At 37.1% G+C, this 23,684-nt stretch overlaps 1 protein-coding gene across 1 annotated transcript in view; it reads left to right on the top strand.

The window, feature by feature from the left end:
- Positions 1 to 3,120: 3,120 nt before the first annotated feature.
- The window catches only part of LOC149781737 (echinoderm microtubule-associated protein-like 2), an 81,690-nt gene continuing 61,126 nt past the window's right edge, over positions 3,121 to 23,684 (top strand). Inside the window, exon 1 of the mRNA XM_089935005.1 lies at positions 3,121 to 3,450. Within this exon, the coding sequence (XP_089791131.1) occupies positions 3,121 to 3,450 (330 nt within the window). The remainder of the gene's footprint in view (positions 3,451 to 23,684) is intronic.

The raw sequence follows: 23,684 nt of genomic DNA, 5'->3' as shown, positions 1-23,684 counted from the left end.
TCATATCTATGCTGTTAGTGGCTTTAAAACGTCATCAGGCAAGGTACTGCACAGGCACACGTACATTTCATTATACGGCAATAAACGCAAAATCTGTAAACAAATTGTATTAACGCCAGAACTCTTTTATTGATTGTATGCCACATGCCAGTACGATGTACCACAAGCGGATGTAGCCATCCTCTCCCCCATTTAGTTCAATTCGCCAAAACTTCATTTTACACTGTGCTCTGTATCATTTCTAAGATTGGCTCTAGGTAAAGTGTAATGTAGCTATAATTAAGGTTTAATGTTTCTAATGCGAAATCGTTTCATGGCGGTAATTATTTTTTCGATTCAAATGCAAACTTAAGCATGTATGTTACGTCTAGGTAAATCAAACTGTGCTTTATGATAGGGATACAGAGTACTGCCTATCATATTTTGAAACCTGTCATCCATTAATTCATCATTATGTTTTTTCAATTTGGACAAATCGTCTAAGAATATGATTTTAGGTTTAAATAGATCATTCTTCATTATCTCTCGTATTTTGTATTTCCTTTATCCAATTTCTGTATTTATACAGCGTGCTTTAGAAAATGCTTTTAAGGCTTTTGAGGCGTACAATTACTCCAACAAAATATCACAACCAGGCAAATATCATACCCTCTGCAAAGCAGAATGTTTGCACCATCGGTGCGAACTTTATTGTGCCCTTTCATGAACAGTAAAATACATTTTAATGTTTGATTTTCATTTCTAACATTTTACAGGTGAGAGGATATCAAATAGCAAGTATTCAGTTTACCTGTTCAGTTTATTTTCAATTTCTAATAGATTTCAAATGAAACTTCTTAAACTATGCGTTTTCAAAACGTTACCATATTTTCTGATTTTGATTTTGGTTCGTGGTTTCTCAGTTCTAATAAACAGACGTTTTTATAGGTTGTTAAAATTGTTCTTATCAAAGAATAATGAGTAGTTTATGTTGTAGCGGACGGGATTGATATACCTTCTTCGAATGCGGTTTATACGTCTTTTTAATGGAATCAATGTGATTTCAATTTCATTTCATTAGTTTTAAACGTTTCAAGGACAAGCTTGTGGTGATCCACAATTATAATTGTTCTTTCAACATGTTTGAGATGTATTTAGAATAAACTTCGTATTTTTTAATACCTTTTTTCATTTCTTCAACAATTTCGTTTATTACTATGATCGGAAACTATCCACATTAGAGTCGAAATATGGTGTATCATTTAATATTTACTAGTGACGATTTGTGGTTTTGCTTCTCTTTTCCGTCTGGCTTATTATGAATATATATTTAAATGACGAACATGCATTCTTTTCCTTATTCTCTAATACACAGGTCTTGAGACATTTTTCACACTCTAAAAACCCATTTATCACTTTCTAAAAGCCATTATCTTCATCCAGACAAAGTTGTAAAGCTTTTAAATAATTTTATCTTTGTAATCATATTCAGTCATCTCAGAGAATGGTGGAATTTCTCACATCATTTATTTAAAGCCAAAATTAATTTAAGCCAGTTACCAAATGTTAACCGTTTATCCTATCATTTCGTTTTACAATTACATATTTTTATCATTAGTTCTTTTGGTTTTCAATTTTGTTCTTCTTCATTTATGTCTATGTCACATTGTTTGTTGTATAGATCTAATTCTTTTTCGTACTAAATGTCATTTATATCCCCCACAAGTTTTACATTATCTTTCTATTCACCCTTTTGCCCTCTCAGTTCATGGTGATCAAATACAGGTTAAAAGGTTATCAAACAAAAATGTAACTGATGCAAGAAAAGGCAGTTGTAAATTATTTTGATAATTCATCATTTAAACATGTCATCAAGAAGCAAAAAATAAAATTAAAATGAATTGACTGACGTAATCTGTAGCGAAAGAATGCAAACCTATCTGAATATCTTTGGACTGTACGTACGGGGTCATGGTGCAAGCATTCGATGGACATACTTATATATCCTTTCAAGCCCAACTTGAATATTTGTATTGTCTCATTAGCGTTTGCTCATACAAAAAACATCATTCACAACATGCTTCAGAAAGTAAGTCATAAAATTATTACCAGACTAAAGCATTTATTCCCAAATAGTAAATGCTTCTCCTTATGGTGATCTAAAATGAAAAATAGCGATGGAACCGCACCCACTTCCGCAACCAAATTCTTTGATAGAAAGAAATTTCAACGATGGACAGGCGAATCAGTTCCACACTAGATTCATGAATTGTAAAATAGTCTGTTTGGATCATTACATTTACTACGATTGAAAACAAAAGCACAATTCATATAATATGCAATTTTACTTTGTTTAGTCGTAAAATCAGCTCTAAAATCCAACAAACACGCCCTTGAAACCCTCCATCATGTATTATTCATCGTTGCTATGATCACCACTCGCCCAGGTAAACTCAGCCTTGCTTGGATATAAAGCAGTAGTGTGAGACCTGCTACAAACATTACATGGCGATCGATATAAATTGAGTCCCAGTAAATGATTAAGGGGGCATATAAATTGACAACATCTTGTCATGGGATGTGATAGTAATTGATAGCATTTGTCCCAAATCATGCTCCTATGGCTTTATCATCCCGTTCAGCATCAAGAGGAGTGCCGATCTATAAGGTACAAACAAACTCTGAGCCACAAATACGTTATTGTTTTCCACCATGAGGATATCCCTACAAGAAATCTGAGACTGGGAATTTTCATGCTCTGTCAATATTATTTATGTGTGAAGCATATTCACTGTGCAGAAGGGAACATTATTTCGTTGTCATGGTTGCGTTCATAAGCAAACAAGCGCAGAGCAGAATGGTATATTAGCTATACTCATGTTTTATGAACTTATGAACTTATCAGGCAGCATTGCATAGACAGCACAGTCAAGCAGCTTTTGAGATAGAGACAAGCCAAGATGTTTAAAATTGAACCTCTGGTTATAAAAGAAATACCTTCTTTGAAAAGCTAAGGGGATGAAATGGTATGTAATCGATGAGACCGGTGTATTGGAATGACCCTAGGTCGATCCATATAAATCATGTTCTTATACATTTTTATTGAAAAGAAATCAAAATTGATTCACAAGATTATTCAAAATGAGTGAAAATACAGGAAGCAAATCTGTTGAGAAAGGAGGTTCAAAAGAACTGAGTGAAGTTGAAAGAGAACTTAGTGAAGAGACGATAACTTTATCTAAAGACCAAGAAGACACCAAGGAAGAAATAGATGTGGCAGAAGGGGTCAACAAGGAAAATCAAGGAGAACAGAAAGGAGAGACGCAAAACAATCGGTCATTTGAAAGGGTAGATGGCGAGCCGCTTAGTCAGAATTTTGAGGAACAAGAATATAATTATCCAGAGCCTTCCAATGGTGTGAACAGCACCAGGGTGGCCAGAGCGCGAGATGAAGATGGACGTGGGAACGAGGTAAGTCATGTAAATATAATTCATGTCTTTTTTTGTCTTAGTGTGTTTTTTACTTTGTCGTGTTATATATCATTTTAAGCAGAAATGGCCCAAATATTACAAATTACGTTTCGTCCACAGCTCAAAGATGACATTCGACGTACAATTAGGAAGAATACTTATATAGGATCAGCAATTGAGCGTTGATTAAAATGATTGACTTTGTATGCAATTGCGAATATGACACCTCAAACAATAATCGACACAAAAACACAAACAATACATAAAATGAGGTAAGTGAACATTTGACATGAGAAGCAAAAATGCATAATGCCTGAATATTTGCATAAACAATACAATCGACAGAGTTCTTCAGACCCACTCATTCCACTTCGCCTCAGAAATTAAATTTGTTGCGAATTCATATGTATACTCAGTTTTTCAGAATCAAGTGATGAAGTACTTAAACTCATCTTTTACTCGAAAGTCGTTTAATTTATATTAGAAATTAGTCTTTTTCATAGTCTTTCCTGATTTAGATTTGTCATCCTTATTTGTGTGAGCATTATGTCAAAATGAAGACAAGAAACTATGACCTCTTCATCTCATCTTTCCAATGGCTGAATAATCTTTTGTCTCATATCGAACAGAGAAATTGAGAGAAGATATTATACTGCAGTCAGAAGGAAAATTGTTCACAATAATAATGAATCATTATTGAATTTACAAAATGGCTTGAGATTATCAAATATGATTGTTTCTTGATCTTTCCAATATCAAAAGTCGGATGAACAATTGGTTCTTGCCAATTCTACTGTCTCGAAGCCCAAGACTATTGTGCCATATGTTTACGAATCAGTTCGTTACACATAACTCTGCTTTTAATTCTCCGTGCGCTTCCGAAAGCCGTAAAGGATTCTTCGAAGGGGCTTTTATGTCGCTTCCGAAAGCCGTAAAAGATTCTTCGAAGGGACTTTTATGTCGAGGATATTACTATAACCTGATCCATTAAAAATTTAATGAAGACCTGTTACAAAAAGAATAAAAATTTCCTTCCACGTTTCTGTTGACGTTGATTTTTGTTATTTTAATTGTATGTACAAATGTCGTGACACTTCATTATTATGCCAAAACAAATATGGCATCTACGATAGAATGACGACAGTAATATCAATATTAAACATTGTTGTGAACTTATAGACTATTATCACAGCTATATCCAGTCAAGTTTCCTATAGAACATAGTTTTGAAATGTTTGTTACGATGATCTGATAGACGTGACTAAAACGAAACGAAAGCGCAAGCAAGACAAAGTAATGAATACTACTTGCACATACCAGATGACTCATAGCTATATGACAATGCTAAAAACACAAAAAAGATATTTAAGAACATGAAAATGCTTTGGCACTAAGACACGATAGTACAATCTAAAAACAATCAATAGTCACTGCCGCACAGTTAAGTAGTTAAAGTAAATTTCAGAATGGTTGGTACTTGGCCACTGCTGGCATAAATTTAAATTATAATGTCTAAGGTTATAACAAACAAACTGAATGACTTTTACAAATGATCTGGAATTAGGTTCCGAGTATTAGCTGATACATATAGTCAAGATGGTAACACACTATCTTTTTCGAGGACGAAGTCATCAGCGTGATCGTGATATAGTTAAAACTGTACAAAGCAATATACAACAGTTGTCCGTGTTCGTCCAGTCCAATTTTAAACTTATTTATTTGGAAGTTCTTATAAAACATCTGCCTACCCTGATAATGTCAGAAGTTTGTTTCTCTCTCTATCTCCCTCACTCTCTTTCGTTCCCCATTTCTCTCAAAAACGCTCTGATTTCAACTAGTTACATATGGTGATATGGCTCGTAGAGCAAGAGTTGTAATAGCTGAATTTCGTACGTAGTCGGGACGAATTGAGCGAGAAATAATAATAATAATAATAATAAACTTTTTTTTAACGAGGATAACACGTTTGGTCATGACTGACCCATCTGCCACGTGGCCCTAAATGTTTGTTAATGGTTATGGATAAAAACTATTTTTACAAAATCATACACATACTTAGTTATCGTTGCACATTCATTCATACATATTTAACATTACTTTGATGTTGTTATACCTAACTCAACAAACCAAAATACTAGGCACTATTAAGAACCACATTCCTTTTCCAATAATAATACTAATAATGATAATGCAAAAACATGAAACAAAGTTATAAAAACATGCGACAGTTCACTATGTTGTAATACCTAAATGGTATTGTGAATGGAGTTTTGCATGCACAAGCATTGTCCATTTAATGTGTGAAGATTATTTGATGTTAAACGTTGACATGTGAGATGATGTTTGACCGACGAAACTTTGGCATATTTGATCATGTCATTATTATCTGTCACTGAAAACATCTGCCACTTGTGAATTACTTCCATTCCTGAACGTATATCACCCACCCACTATTGTTTAAATCGCCGTCTGCATCTCTTATAAATATGTACTCTGTGTTATATACTAAATGGGAGTATAAAACCTTGCTCTGGTCCTCGTAATGTCACGCTGTTGTCGTGAGTATTAATGAGTCCGTCAAGGAATTCATTTAAATACATCAACAGTTCTACAAGCCCTGGGACATCAACATTAGTGGAAAGAAGTTCGCATGTTAGCAGTTATTGTGCCTCATTCATTTTCATGTTGGACCATGCTTGTGTCGTGCAGGAATTTCTCACGAATAGTGTAGGAATTCAATTATCTTACCTTCCATGATTTTGGAATATCAAAGCCAGAAATATGATGTTAGTCCATTAAGTAGTAACTTCAACCATCCGGTAGAGGTTTGTTGCCGAAAGAGTGGAGATGCAGGATAGTGATGGAATCAATGTGCCCGGCCGAAGAATCACATTTCTCTTGTTAGACTTTTGTTGAACATTAAGTCAGAGCTAATTTTACTGTTCATTATTATAAGTTCTTGGTTATGTAGAACTTATTATTTTAACTTAATGTGCAAAATAGTATGCATTTGACTGGGACTATTTCTAACCGCATTACGACTCATTGCATCATCAGTACGTTGTAATCTCGCCCTACTCGCATCGAAATCCACTTGTCCATTCGTTCAGTTCTACTTTATCATATGTATGAATACACAAATAAGATTAAAAATAAAACCGCACACCACAGACATTGAGAGGACAACTTATTTCTGTCTCAGTTTTGTGTTCAAAGAGATTTTTCCATGCAGTTTTAACAGTTAACTTGGTTCCCGCCATGGCTAGCCCCGAGAAGGACAAGTATTGATTGGCTAACTAAGGTCATGTGACATGAATAAGAGTCTATAAATACTAGTGCAGACAATGGCCTGGCAGATAGCTGTCAGAGCGGCAAAGTATGAACATCTAAGTAGAAAAGAATTTCGACGATACATTCCAAATCCAATCAAAAACCATAAATTATATTTGTTTTACATAACCGACATTAGCTTTGACATTTTAAAAATTCCAAAAGTTAATCAAATTGTTACAAGACATTTTATATAGATTTATTACATGATTGCTATTGCATTTAAATGTTTTACATCTATTGAATAATTTTGTATAAAGCCGCTGTATCTCCCACCACACTGCTCAAGTACACTAGTACTAAAATTACTTTTTCATTGAGATCACACTACTATATCAGAATGTGTTACAGTCTATCTAATAAATTTAGCTATTAGTATAATCAAGGATTTCAATAAAATAATTAATTTCACCATAATATAGTGTATTACAATTTTGTATTTTGGCATTTAGACAAACAAGACGCTGAATATTATCCAAAGTTGATATTGTTGTGACAAACACTGTTGATGTAAAGTCCTTCATAAATTGCGAATACTTTTTCTAACTTCAAAGACTCCGGGAATTTACAGGAAGTAATACTACATTTAATTATTTCTTTCTACGACTTTGAGATTGATAAAGCCAACATTGTCAGAGTTTTGGGGCGAATTCCATCTAGCCAAGCTGATTTGTTTGTGTCAATTTTATTGAGAATATCAAAAGTGTCATTTACGGTTATTAAAGGAATGTTGAAACCAACATGATTGGGTACCCTTTCATTCACGAATTTATTAAGTTTGTCTATATTAGGCTCTATAGATTTTGGATCGTGTAGAGCAAAATTACATTGTTTTTCTTAATTGCTCACTTTTAACAGTTTTATCAGGTACAGTGCTCAAAACTTTAAGAAAGCAGTGAAATTCTGCAAATCAAACATCTATTTAATTAGGACGAGATTTGTGGATCGGACCTCTTTAAAATAATCGACAGCGGAAATGTGAACCCACAATAACTAATTATACCTTGATACCGTTTTCAATTTAGTTTCTAAGAAATTGGAAGTTCAAGTTTCACGTGTCTGTGGCCAATGGCTGTTACGAAAAAAAAAACAACTTTATAATTATCAAAATGGTGTGTTAACTTGAACTACAGTACTCAAAATCATCTACCTCAAACAATTTAAAATATAAATGAACACTTTTAGTGTGTTCAAGCGGATATTATAATGCGAAATAACAGAAAGGAAAAATGAATATATTAAGTATGAACATTGGTATCCATTTATTTTCTATCCATTTTCTATTCTATTTTCTGTCAAAGATCGTGAAAGAAACATTTACTCGAGGAATCCAGCACATATTTTGTTGTAGATATAATTGGCAAGATAAAAATTCCTTTTGTCTTGTCTCGCTTTAAAAGACAACCTTTCCCCTCGAAATGTTCATTCAGGTTGCAAACGTCGATTAATTAGGTACGGTGTCGCGCGCTTACATTTGAGTTTGATTCCCGCTTACTGTATTAGTTGTGTATTAATCATTTTCCCAAAATCAATCAAGGACTGAGAGTAATTGAATTTGAATGCACATGTGTATACATGATACAAGATGGTGGGTGTATTCAGAACTACAGTCTTAATTCTGAGTCACAAATACCCTGATTAAAGTTCTAACACCGTTTATTAAACGCCTGCCTACATCAAACACCGTACCATTACATAACAATCGTTTACAATATGCCTGTCTGAAGATATTAATATTAATTAGAACGTATTATCAAGTCAGTTGCGTACTAACCCAAAATTGCATTCAGTGTAATGATGAAAGCCCAAAAGGGTTTTAGCGCTCAAAGACCTCAGTCGCTTGGGGTACCCCCCCCCCCCCCCGTTAGTACGCTACTGTATCAAAGACCATCATGTTGTTAGAGATTGTGTATATTTAAGTAAATAGAGTAGACGGGACATGCATATTGTATTGTAAACACAAAATCAATATGAAGTTCGTTAATAATGAATGGAATCGTTTCCGTATGCTTTGTCTCTAGAGTATATTAGCGACTGGAAATTTAAAAACAAAACAAAAAACACAATACTACCTTTAACGATAAATAATGTACTGATACAAATTACCAGTAAATAAGAGTTTCAATTTCATGAAAAACATGCATTTCGGTTCACGGGGAAAAAAACCAATGAAACGATAACAGATCGGAGTTATGTAATTCAGATCGGGTCCAAATTTTTCACTCTCCACTAGCAAAATGTTATGCTGGTAATGAACTAGACGACGTTATGTATTACTGTGTTACCATTTTAAAAGTGTCGCTGATAGGGACTATTCATCTCAAGAAACCCAAAGGAGTATGTGGCTATATTTTGGAATGACGGATAGTACAATTACAATAGCAAAGAAAATATAACAAAATACCAAATTAGATATCTATGCAAATCAATGCAAATCGAATAAAAAGGTTAATTCACAAGATTTCACCATGTTAAGTAAAACTTTGAAGAAAAATAAACAGAAGTTATTTTGTTTGAATTCATAGAACAGTCGGTCATAGATATTTACAAGATAGCTGGAAATAGGACGCAATTTCTGTTCTGAAAAGTCATATAAATGTAAGTGGCCAAGTTATTCACACTTATAGTGTTCCGAGTATTCATAAATTATAGAATTTAAACATATCTGATCTTTTTCTGAAATATTTATTTTTGAAGTTGGCTCTTAGATTATACAAAAACAATTCAAGTTTAAATTGATCGTCAGCTTCAAGGTTATTACAAAATATAACAAAGTTTAGCATGAGCTAATTTATACGGTTTCGCCCATCTACCGGCTTCAGCTTCTAGCCTTTGGGAGGATATTCTGAATTTAGCCATTGAATTTAAATATTTCAAAGAATAGATGCTGTGAAAATAAAAAAATCCCGATATTTGCAATATTCGATTACTGTTCTTAAGACGAGCCGTACAATATTGGTTTAAATTTTCCGATATTTGCAATGTTCGATTACTGTTCTTAAGACAAGCCCTCCAATGTTGGTTGCAATTTTCCGATATTTGCAATGTTCGATTACTGTTCTTAAGACGAGCCCTCCAATGTTGATTAAAATTTTCCGATAATCTTAACTTAAAACTCTGTGGAAAAAAACATGTCAGTGTTACAGACACCTTGAGCTACCCGAACTTCATAGAATTCTGCTTCTGACCAAAAATCTATTTGACAAAATATATTTAATTAAATGCTTTCTTGATACTTTATTAGGCTGAGCTACGATATAGTCTATTATTACTTGGTATAAACATGATCTTCCCATTGCGTGAATTGCAGCAGCGACGCAACTACTTGAAGAAAAAGAAATGTACAAACATTGAGGTAGTCGTTTAAAAATATGATTAAGGTCAGAGGTTTCATGTTGAAATACACATGTAAACTAGTAAAATATATACCGAGCCAAAATTCTAGTGAAGTAAATATAGTCAAACAGAAACTTACACACTATATGAACCAATACCACAACTAAATAGAAAAGTAATAAGAAACCACTCGAGCCCCCTAATACACGCTCGTACTATAAAAGAACTGTTACGCATGAATATTAAAATTAAAGAGGATTATCCCAAAAAGGACTTAGATATTGTAACAGATTGTGTGGGGAGTATGGGCTAACTCGTGTAAACGTAATAATAAATTTCAAGAATGCTCAAAGTCAGGACCTTTTTATTTTTGACTATGAAATTGTGATAAGATGCTTAATACAAGAAATATGACTAAAACATGAATGTATGTGTTTGATTACGTGTAACGTATGCAATACACAAATGCTATAATATGCTGGCGAGAAATGGACGACCCACGGAGTAATTATTTTGAAAGTTATCCCTAAATTCTTAGTGTGGCGGGAGATAGCTGATTATTTATGTGGCACAATATTACTTTTATATTAAGCTTGAATCAATAGCAGTGAATTGAATTTGTTTGAATTGATTTGAATCCTATTGTTGTACTATATATAATTCCATTCTGTTTTTGAGAATAAAGAAATTAAAATTGGTAGACGAGTCTTATTTTTATAAGTATATATGAGTCTTTTAATGCCATCCAATAAAGTTGCAATTATAACTACCTCAATGCAGTGCTCTTTTATATGGTGAAGAAATGCTGATAAAAGCGCTAATGTTGACAGCTATCACCCGAATTTCGAATTTCACTCTTATTTATACTCTTCGGAAAGTAGTCATGTGATGTAAATTAAACCAATCATTGCTTGTCGGTCGAACAGGTCTGATGGGGCCGAACAGATACTCTACAACCAGCGACACAAACTGAGGGTTAGTATACAATTTAACTATCATCACTTGTCCGTTCACACTCTGTCATTAGCAAATATATAAACATTACATATTTTGTCGTGTCAGTCAAACGTCAACGTACTTGAAATCGTAACCAAGACAGTTAAGCTTGGGTGGAGAGTACACAACTACCGATGAGCGTTGATAACACTGACAATATATTGACCAGCATACAAACGAAGAATACACCATTAAATATTCAAAACATACTATGTCTAGTATAAAAGAAGGCCAGCATTTACAATCAACAAGTGAAATTTAATGAAAAATGTGAACTTGACAAATTTGCTGTGTGGAACCGGTCATGTGATCTAGTGTCGGCCATCTTACCTGCAGACGTATTTTCGTGATGTCAGCTGTTGGAGAACATCAAGCTTAGTGCTATTCAAATGATCAGTTGACATGTGAATTTAAGGGTGATAAACATATTTCTTGGTGTGACAAATTCATATGAAGTAAGATTCCAGAAGATTGTTGTGAGTATTTAACGATGTGCGAGTTTGAATTTGATGACGCATGTTACCACATGACAGGCAATCACACTTGACATAAACATGAACGGTTTAATATAGATATCAAGGTAAGTCGCGATCTATACACTTCTGATACATTACAATGTTTAAATTCATTCTTTCAGCAGTTTATATATTCATTCACATGAGCAACATGTTAAATTTATGACACAGAAAAACCACCCTTCCCATCCATCCTATTACAGCTTTAGAGCCCCAGGTCTATTACAATATTAATGTAAGTCAAATTAAACGTATACACATTTTACAACGATTTATATTAATTATTTAGTGATTTTGAACCATAATTGAAAAAAATCATCAGCATAAAACGTTTGCCAATTTGGTTTTGTGAAACTCAGACTTAATGATAAAAAGCAACTCACCAGGGAGACAGAGCGAAATCAATCTATAAACATGTATATATATTGATAAAAAAAAAACGGATAATATAAATGCTTGAGTCATTTTTAATAAACGGAAACAAGTTCTCATACCACAAACGATTATGTTACAACGTAGATAACATAACAGATACAACGTGTGAAGCTCAGTTTCACTGTAAAATTAGAAAGACTATCAGTACCAGTACAAATTTCCGTATGCCAGTTATTGTGATTTTAAAACCACCACCATGAAACTAATACACAGCAAAGTCAAAAAGAGTCAGAATAGTATATTATCGCGCCACGGGCAACATTGCCAAAAGTGCAGTCCTGGACAATACACAAACACTCTCCATCAGAGTTCAGTTTGCATGTTAGATCAATCCATAGGCAAAATGTGCCCAAAGCACAGAGCTGGACAACAAACACACAAACACACTCCATCAGAGTTCAGTTTGCATGTTAGATCAATCTAATGGAGATTCAAAGCAATAGCTTTCTGAGGAAACAGATTGCACCGAATTCGTTTACGATGTGTTGGGTAAAGCATTAAAAACTAGCGTAAGAACAATTCGGACATAAAAAAAAGAAATAGAAAAGATGAAAACATTTAATTCAACAAATGCATGTTACATCTGTGAGGGAGGAATCAAGCAGCAGAGGGGCTGTACAGACCGAAACTTTTTGCACAATAAACCCCTCCAGGAAACTATTCCTCGATAGAGGGCTTATTTCGACGAAATAAACCCTTCTATTCAGAATACAGGACAAAAAAAAATGTCCCCCGAAAACTCGAAGAGTTTCCAGGGACAAACTCGTTGAGTTTGCACTGACAACTTGGGTTACTTCAATAAATCTGAAACAGTTTCCGTGGCGGGGTCGTTATTGAAAAATCCATGGGTCGGGTCCATCCCCTCTGCTGCTCTGGGAAATGAGTTTCCAAGGAAAAACATTTTTATGTTGCAAATAGTGTATCAAGTCCAATACGGTATCTTGTTCTGGGATCGTGTAAATTTATTGTCACAAATCCGTGAGGTTTTCTTTGAGCATGACTGAAGAAATTTTTAAATTTATTTAAATCCATATCGCCACCACACCAGGTTTGATGAATATTTCTCAGTGTATGTGTATCAACTCCATTGAATATCGCAAGAAGATTACAATTATCCCTGATTACTTTAGGAATTTGTGTATAACGCTGAGTAACATAAATCACATCAGTGTTTTTGTGACGTCCCCGGGAAAATATTCTTGCGGGATTTTTTTGCTTGTCCAACATAACATCATCATACACTACTAGGTTGTTAATTGATTCATCAAGATCCTCGACGCTGGGGGCTTCTTCGATATCAGTGATAAATTCAACAACATCCTCACCGTCTTTACTCAGCGCGCTTGCACTCTCATTAAAATCTTTTATAACGTTATAGCATCGTTGATCATCTACAGATGGAGCTATCAAATACAGTTTATCCCATTTCATCCACTTCATTATCAAGTTCAGCAACAGCTGTGTTTTACCTGAACCGGATGGCCCAATTATAATCGCGCGGATAGAGTTTGGTAGCACTGAATTATGCTTAACTGGCTCTTTCTTTTTTGTCGCAGAAAAATCTGTAATTTCCATTTGTATATAAAGAATAATAATTATGGATCTATATTGTGTGAAGTGTAAGGCACGAACCCCTACGAATGATCTAACAACCATTACAACAAAAAATAACAGACAAGCACTTTCTGGTAAGTGTACGCGATGTGGCACAAAAAAATTTAGATTTCAAAAAAAAAGCGAGAATTTAGCGGAGGTGACATTGCAGCCAAACTTGGAAAGCTCCCCGGAACTCCCTGGGCAAAGTATCCCGGAGAAAAACATCTCCCAGGATACAATTACTGCGGTCCAGGGACCCGACTAGATATCAGACTTGATGAACAATCTAAACCAAAACCGGGAGAGTATCCGATAAACGCTATCGACGCAGCGTGTCACATACATGATGTTGCTTATCGAAGTAAAGATCTACAAGACAGGCATATCGCGGATGTGAAATTAATTCATGCACTAAGCGCCATAAAAAATAAATCATTTAAGGAGTCACTCGCTAATTGGTTAGTAAGATCAGCGATGAAATCTAAATTAGTATTAGGCGCTGGATAATTAAATAAAAATGCAAGCGATTTATTATTCCCCAATCGGATACTGGAGAGGTAACTCAGCAATTAATAAACTCGCCAACGCGGCATCAGTAACACGCGAGGTTGCCAAAAATTGGCTATCAAAACAAGCAATATGGCAAATCTACTTACCACCACCTCGACAAATCAACTTTGCACATTTTGATGTTAGTGTGCCCAATGAAGTTCATCAGGCTGACATACTATTCCTGCCTCATGATACTGTCCGTAGAAAAATATACAAATACGCGCTAACAGTAGTTGATGTTGCCAGTAGATACAAAGAAGCAGAACCGTTAGCGACTAAAACAGCGTCCGAAGTCGCCTCTGCGTTTAAACGAATTTATCAACGAGGACCTCTAAACTGGCCACGATTATTACAAGTTGATCCTGGCAAGGAATTTCAGGGCGCGGTGTCATCACTGACAAAGCAGCATAACGTTACCATACGACGAGGACATACTGAAATTCATCGGGATCAGGCAATTGTTGAGCGATTTAATAGAACACTCGCTGAGAGATTATTCGGATACCAGTACGCGAGGGAATTCATTTACGATACGAGATCTCGTGAATGGGTTGCAAGACTGCCAAACGTGATAGCCGCACTGAATAATGAAATTACCAGAACAACAAACATGAGACCTGTAAATGCAATCACAAAAAAATATATACCCCGCGTCAGTGAACGCGGACAACAGCAACAAAATGTTTCAACGCAGCCAGGGACGCTAGCGTCCCCACTGCTGGGTAATGTCACCGTTAGGTATTTATACGAACCAGGCGAACTAGAAGGAGGAAAAAAAAGAGCAACCGATCCCACATGGAGTGTTACTACACATAAGATATCCAGCATAACCAGATCAACTGGGAGAAACGCAATCTACAGATTAGATTCGACTGCTCCTCAACGCGGATTTAAACGCGAGCAACTTCAGGTGATTCCCGAGGATACACAATTACCACCCCGATCACTAAAGTGATCCGCACTGAAGTGATTCAATCATTTAAATAACTGCAGCAACACCTCTGCGTCGGTTACACTCAAGACAGGTCAACATCACATTTTCACGTGTATGACCGCGACTGCTATCTATTCTATCTACGGTGAATTGCCTTGGGTCGTTTTTCGAATACTGCCACAGCAATAAACAATTACAACTCGCACAGTGATTATTCTGCTGTTGTTGTAATTGTATTACAAATTCAACATCCAAACTTTGTTTGGGATCAAACTCTCTACCATTTTTTTTGTCGCTCTGTTTGTAACCGGCTAATTTCTTTCTTATTGTGTCATCAGCGATTGAGCTGTCGTTGACAACATCATCTAATACAATTCTTCGTAACTGACCTATCCTTCTTACTCTTGACACGGCTAAATAAACTAAATTTGACCACTCGATGCGATCATCAACAATCCAAACTGTTGTATCTGAAATAGTTAGTCCCTGCGAACTGTGGATGGTCATAGCGTATCCTAGCGTCCACGGGGATTTGCTCATTTTCAGTGCCTGTTCAACAGCATCAACATCAACTGTGACAATATCATTTAATACTAAATTCTGTTTCTCCGGACCCGACGCAGTCAGGCGCCCTGGAATATCAACATCAATATTCTGCAATCGCGTATCAGCTGGTCTATAACACAACGGCACTGGCAACATGGGAAATTTCTTCTGATGTAACTGAAATAACCGCTGCTGAAGTGTGTCCCTGACTATCTTTCTACTTGCCACAATTAAATCACCTGGTTTCCACGTTTCCCAAAAGTCGCTCAGCGAAGTCTCTGGAATTATTTCACGCATTATCTCACACTGGACTTTATTGGTTTGTAGCCTGATCAGTGCCTTAAACTCTTTCAGCGTTTCATCGAGTGCTCTAACATCGTTAGTTATTTCCTCATAATAATCTACAAAAGTTTTCAGCCACTCGTGTGGAGATTCACCTGTAAATGGGGGTGGTTGACCATGATCGCCGCACATCACCACTGCGGTATTTTTCTTTAGCAGCCAATCCAGAAACTGTTTTAATGTATCCAACGGCACAGTGTCTATCTCATCCCAGATGATTTTCTCGGGAATATATTTCGTTCCCATTCGTTCAGGTGTCCACGTGCCGCCGCTGTATTTGAAAAAACTGTGATACGTGCACGCGTTAACATCCCGTTGTCTCATCTCCCTGGCAAGTCTGTGTGTGGGTGTTAGCACAATCATGTCAGAGTTTCTAAATAATTCAATCGCTCGAGTTGTTTTACCAGAACCACCAGGACCGTTCAGATAAACTGTTTTGTGTCTTGTAACAGGATCGTGCACCGGCGGCAACAACGAAGTTGCCCCCGACGAAACCATCGAAGATATTTCTGCGCTGCGATACTCATCCTCGATTTCAACATCAGCCGATTTACAATATCCGTGTAACATTTCATTCTTTATTCTCCACGAGCCCCACGATGGATCATCCGATATAACATTATCCAACAGCGCTGAGTGTTTTTTATCAATATAAAATGAATCCGTTGCAACTCTCACTGCGGCAACAGGGAATCTATTGATCATCGACAACAAATTTATGGATACATAAGCCAGCATCGAAGATCTCAAATGTATGTACTGAGATGATTCTCCGTCAATATAACTAAAAACAGTCCCTAGTTTTTCCCCGTTTGACAGAAACACATCTTTGCGGTTACAGAACATGTTGTTCGTGGCTGCATCAGCGACAATAAGATCCAATTCAGTCTTGTCCATGATTAATCGACTGTGATGTTGTTTATGATCATACGCTCCACCTTGAGTGAATTTCCCTATTATTCTTCGTCCTAGATCTTTTGCTGTGCTTTCATCATTTCTGAGTTTGCTTTTAAGTACTTCAGGAGCTTTCTTGATGATAGCGTCGATAGAAGTTTCTGGATATTCTCGTGACCAATCTTCGATGACTTCTTCTAACGTAACCGGCGTTGGAGTTGGCAACCAAACTTCGGTTTGACGACAATAACATATAATCGCTTCGCTGACCGTCAGCGACAACAGTATTCGACTGTCAAGCATGTATCGCAATAACACTATCGGTGCCCATCGCTTCTCAACGAAATGTCTGCCAAACCAAACATAACACACAGGATGTAAATCCTTAGCGAATTTAAACGACGACACACAAGAAAATCCGGTCAAGTCAAAATCGGGTAAAACACCGTTGACAGCTACTCTTGTCATGGTATTGCCAGCGTGGCCAAACCGTTTAAAATATTCGCTGCATTCTCCACGCCCAAGGAAACTTCCTGGATAACACGCCGTCATGTCCACGGATATCATACCGCGGTGATCATACTGAGTATTCCACAAACCGCCGTGTCCGTATTCGACACAGCTCTGCTGGATATCAGCAAGAAAACTTTTCGGAGTTGGTCTCCATGAATTTCGTTCCCGGGCTACATGCGCGACAACACCCGGGACAGTAAAACAGTGTGTCAGTAACGTATCAGTGTTGCCAGCATGATATTTTTCTGCGAGTTTTTTCATTTCCTGCTGTAACGCCATTGTTCTGTATATTTCCCCGTTGGGTCTCACAAACTGATCATATTCTCCATCTTCGCTACTTCTGAATAACCACACAGACACTGGATCGGTTTTACTTATCTGATAAATAAAATCAAACATGCTCCCAGAATTGCTTTGCAATTCCGGATAATACTTCACAACACGGTCTTGCGGAAATATCCTAACCGAGTCAGTCCAGGCGTGACTGTTATGATCGATAATAGTTATTGGTGTTCCACGGGAATTGTATTTACACTCATACAATACCTCACCGGTTAACGATGAAACCGTTATAGGAAATTTTAGTAATCGCTCTAGCTCAGCAACATCATTTATTGACGCTCCTTTATCCGCTACTCGTGTCGCCCACGCTGTTATTTTAGTTTGTCTTAGCGGTGTTAGGCCGTTTCCTCGCATTGCATTTTTAAAATGTTCCATTACTCGCTCAGCTACACAATTCAACACCGACACCTTCATCGGTTTGAGTTTATCAACGCGTGGTTTCTTCATCGGATAAATTCCATAAACAACTGCGGTCACAGGATACGCTCTGGCATAATATGGTATATCAATCCCAACAAGTACTCCCGGTTTTGAGTCTTTACTTAACAGAACGGTTTTTCCACGAACGCCTCTGGCATCAAGAACAGGGTCTAGTTTGTCTCTGATAATCCACGTTCCCTCGCCGACTCCAACAATAAATTTTATCTGTACGAAATATCTTCTATCGTCGAGATACCCAATTATGTTACGCGCGATTGTATCGTTCATGGTAGCATCAATGATACGGTCACGAGAAATGCTCGCGTTTCCGAGGATAATTTTATACGAAGACCACGTGTGTGCGGCACCATCACGACGAAACTCTTCTTTGGCATTCTTGATAACACCAATTACCTCTGCTAACTCTCTTCGTCGTGGATCAGCGGTTAACCGGTCAAGATCGAATCTAGAACCTGATATGGGTTTTATTCTGGATAGTCTTTCAAAACCCATTATTATAATTAAGACAAATATTTAAATAGACAAATATATTATATGATGAACCAATGCAAGTGGATCAAACTAAATTCATCAGCGCCGTGTAGCAAACCCTGCAGAGGCGAATACTGTGGACAACATGCTCAACAGGTCCGCGGTGGGAGTCTAGGACCGATACCGTGTATCAGATGCGGCATTGGAGTACGAGGAAAAACGCAATTATGTTCAGCGTGTGGTGGAAAACGCTATCGAGAACTAAAACGGTATTATGATAAAAAAAATCCAGACTGTGATAACGCTCTCAAATGCGAGCGTGATTACATAAATAAGTTTTCAGACAAATTATGAATTAGACAATGATTTGCTTATAGTATAATGAATCAAGAATTCGTCCGACATCCAACTATTCCAAATTATGAGGCAAACCGAGATGGCATAGTGAGAAACTACAGGCTGAGGAAACAAGTTGGTACAGTTGATAATGCTGGTTATTTAAGATTTACTGTTAGGAAAGGGAGGTATTTATGTCATCGTTTCGTCTATGAGGTTTTTAACGGAGAGATCCCTAAAGGCCTTGTCATTGATCATATTAACGGGAACAGACTTGATAACAGTATTGAAAACCTTCAAGCGATCACTCAGAGCAAGAATACCATACGAGGAAGAGTTAAATGTAAAACAGCTATAAGAAGAGCAGTGAAATCTGTGAATGTTGAGACTCGTGAAGAAATAATATTTCAATCAATGAGCGCAGCCGGTAGGTATTTCGGTATTTGTCCACCTTCTGTACAGCATGTCGCAGATGGGATCTACAAAACAGCATTTTCAAAGAAGCTCAAACAGAAGATTTCATTCTGTTATATAACTCTTATCGTTGACACAAACGACGATAACTCCTCCGAGAGTGTGTAACGCTTTGCAGAGTTGTCGTTGCTGGTCAGAGGATTTGCTCCCCCTAAGAAAGCCACCTTGATAAAATATTTTATCGAGTTCATAACATGTAATCATTTATTTACCGTAGAATATATATTTTTTTACAAACAATATCCTCGTTTTACTGAATATATCCGACTGTTTTGCTCTTCTGTGCTTGTTATATGACCGCGCTTAAGAAAACATACAATTAAAATATTTTAAACAAGTCCCGCCCACTGCTAGAGCGAATTTCCAACTCGCAAGTAACAGTTGGGTTATATACGAAATCGCTCCCTAAGACCTTTGGGTCGATCGAAAGTCAGCACGCGCAAGCAAAACCATAAATTTAATCCGCCAATGGCGGGTGTCTTTTGTGCACCATCCAATGGTCGATTCAATGGATGGTTTTGCTCTGCTGCTGACCGTAGAAAATGACCCACCTGTGTATGTTTGTGTCGTCATAGGATAAGGTCTTAGGATAAGTTAGGATAAGATTACATGTTCATTGTGCCTTTACTTGCTGTCATACTCGAATCAGAGGTTAAAGGTTGTCTGTTCTGTACCGTCTCTTAGGATAAGATTACATGTTCATTGTACCTTTGCTTGCTGTGATACTCGAATCAGAGGTAAAGGTTGTCTGTTCTGTACCGTCTCTTAGGATAAGATTACATGTTCATTGTACCTTTGCTTGCTGTGATACTCGAATCAGAGGTAAAGGTTGTTTGTGTTGTCAAATAAATGTTTGCCGGGCCTGCTAGAGAACTCGATCCTAGAAGCCAGGGCTGTCTCGTCTTGTAAATAAATGTGCCTCTGAGTCACTTGGCAGTCAGAGGGGTCCGTCCTTAGGATAAGTTACGTGTTATATGTTTGTCCTTGTCAATTCACTAAACACGTCCTCTTGAGCCTATAGAACGTTATTTGACGATCTAGAGGCTCTTGCAGGGGATAAAGTGTTTCGTGTTACATGTTGTATTGTCATGTCGGAAGCAGTCCTCTTGGGGTTCTAGAACGTTATTTGACGATCTAGGCCCTTGCAGGGGATAAATGTTTCCGACTGTCTCGTTTTGTTTTGGAAAGCTAGCGTTTCTCATGCAAAGTGTTTCTATTAAAAATATAAAAATATATAATAATATGAATCACGAAAATATAAATACCATACTTGTTGAAATTAAAGAATTACAACAGCGAGGTTTTAATATTTTACTAGACACTGAAACAATTATGTCAGATTTTGAATCCTTGAATGAGCTATCACGCTTGGGGAAGAACAATCTCCCTGCTCGTTATAGGTTCATTAAGGGTTTGCAAGATCGTGTTTACAGATCACTTGCCGGGATAACTGAAAATCAGGTATCTGAATTTATTCCACTGTGCCGTGCAGTTGAGAAGATTCGTCTTGGATTGTCACAAGAGTATGAGACTCGAAAATTAATTAGCACCAGGGTGAGACGGTTAAAAGGTTATATAAAGAATCTAGACACGGAAATGCCTTGCATTTCTGACAAAAATACTAGTGTTTCTGACTACGAGGCCGACAAGGAAGTATAAACCGCATAGCGTGTGACTCACAGCACAAAGTGAAAGTAGAACCTGAGAACGCTAGCGCCCCCCCCCCCCCCGCTTGGAGTGTAAAGCACATTTCCACGGGTAAAAAAAAAAGTGTATTATTTTTTTTGCCCTTGGAAACTCAAAGAGTTTCTCAAGTGAAGGGCGCTTTCAGATTTTCAGGATTTGCTTAAGCGTTTCAACATCAATACAGGAATGAGAATAGTTCATAATCTGTTCTCGTTGACACCAAACAATGATCATATGATTTTGCTGTAGCTCTGTTAATTGTGACGGAGTTAACAAGAAGTCTTCGTCACCATACACGTCAATAACTATTTTAACGGGGAAATACTGTTCTGGGAATGTCTGTATTTGAAATGCGGTTTTTATTGCCTCGTAAAGAATTTGCTTATCATGAATATGAACTCGTGCATGAATGTACTCGGGTTGATACATTATACACAACCGTTTTTTTTTAAATGCGTGCTAGCACTTTCAACGATAACTTATGCTGGTTTTGATAGGGTATTTGCACGATAAAATGACGAAAATGGATCAGTGCAGAAAAAAAAACTATTATAAATATTATGGATCCCTTGACTTAGGACTTCACCAGTAAGTTTATACTAACAGTCTCGTCACGCAGGTCCAACAAATTCCCCCTCTGGTCGGTGAGTTTGAAATTTATCGTTGACAACCACGGGTTATGACACCGTAGATAGACCGGATTGATTGGTTCTTGCACAATCAGAAAACCAGGGGGGTCTCTTGGTGTGAACGTATACAGGATAAACCCCTGTTGTGCCGTCGTAGTATCTGATGCGCTGTAACTGCCATCGATGACGTCACATACAAGATTGACCGCAATAACATCTGTGATATTTACGATCCCGGGTGAGATGTGTCTGCCATCGGATGCTGTACTGTTGTCGTGCTTGAGAATAACAGGTTGTGGTTTTATTCGTTCGTACGCGGCAAGAATATCTTCGAAAGATTGATCGATGAGATCAGAGACTGATTTTCTCAGCTCGGGCACGTTATATCCAGGAAATTTAAAATCTGAAATATCATTCACTTGAATACCATATTTAATTGCAAAATCTGCTCTGGCTATCTGTCTATAATTATCATCGATATAGTCTTTAAGATCCAGTAAAGCCTGAATTATTCTTAGATTTATAGTTTCCATGGCCGATGCGAGTTTGTTTAGTTTTTCTATGGTTGTGATAATATTATCACGCGGACTTGTTAAATCAGAAATATAATCTTGGAAATATACTCGCAGGAGTTGTAGCTGTTGTTTATGTACTAGATTGATCGGAATAAATAATTCAGATTCTATATCATCTAGACGGTAAACACGGAGCTCCTGCCCCCCCTTAACACGTGGAGCTTCTATACTCCAAGTATCGGGCATTAAAGTACTTTTTCTTGCTAGTAATTGATCTGCAAGGAGTAAATAATAATTGTACTCGAGGTCGTGTAGTGCTTCTTTATAGGTCATAAAATCCGATTTTTCAGGTTTTGGTGGACGAGGTTTAACCTCGGGGGCCTTTGGCCATCCTAATAATGTTCGGATTGAGCTGTTATAAATATCCACGGCGTATCCTGGCGTTGAGATTTCAATGACCGCAGACAGCGTTGGTTCATGAGCTGTTATAGATATTTTGGCTTCCTTGCCGGTGATTCGTTTTATTTGGCGTTGTATCTCATTATTGATTTCTTCGATCTGATAACTCCCAGTGGGAAGTGTAATTGTATTCCAGTCAAGTTCACCCTGTTCGCCGGAGTCGGCTTTGCTTTTCCCGAACACGAATGAATTATTTGGCTGCAGACCACCAAATGATGCCGACCTAACATTGGGCCAGCTGTGATACACACTGAGCTTTGCTAACGCGATTTCACTCACTGGAATTGGAGTTCGAAAATTAATACCGAATTCTGGTGTCGTCGAGGACACTGAGATCATTGTGGTCCTTACCGGTGTTGTGTTTGTGACTATTTGTTGAAGCAGTTCTATTGACATTATTTATTTGTTTAGTTTTCAAATAGTCATTGTACGCATCTGACATTAGTTTGAATTCAGAATCTGATATCGTAGCGTCGCTACTTTGCACGTCTAACGATGATGATATCAGCGATGATAATTTCTGATATGCGGTCGTGGCTGTATTTAATTTTGTCGTGTAATCGTGTAATTTTGTGTTAGCACATGATGATATTTTTTTTGCTATGATGCCGAAAACTCCAGCTGTTGTTGTGGCCGCGGAAACACAGATCGTGGCGGCGACTGCTGCAGTTACCGGAGTGACCGCTGATAGTATTGCTCCGGCAGATGCAACAACGGCAGATACTGAATAAACCATAATATCCAGCACTGTTATGCGGCGCTTGTATTTTTTTACTTTTTGACTAGTTACTTCGATGACAGTTTTTAACTCAGATTGCCACTCACGGACTTGATTGTATCGATATTGTTGAGCATCTGGCGTCGTTGACATTATTCAATTACGCGGTAACCA

This window comes from Sinohyriopsis cumingii, chromosome 15, assembly GCF_028554795.1.
Source record: "Sinohyriopsis cumingii isolate HCF-2022 chromosome 15, ASM2855479v2, whole genome shotgun sequence".
Lineage (NCBI taxonomy): Eukaryota > Metazoa > Mollusca > Bivalvia > Unionida > Unionidae > Sinohyriopsis > Sinohyriopsis cumingii.
This window is presented reverse-complemented; position numbering and strand designations above follow the sequence as displayed.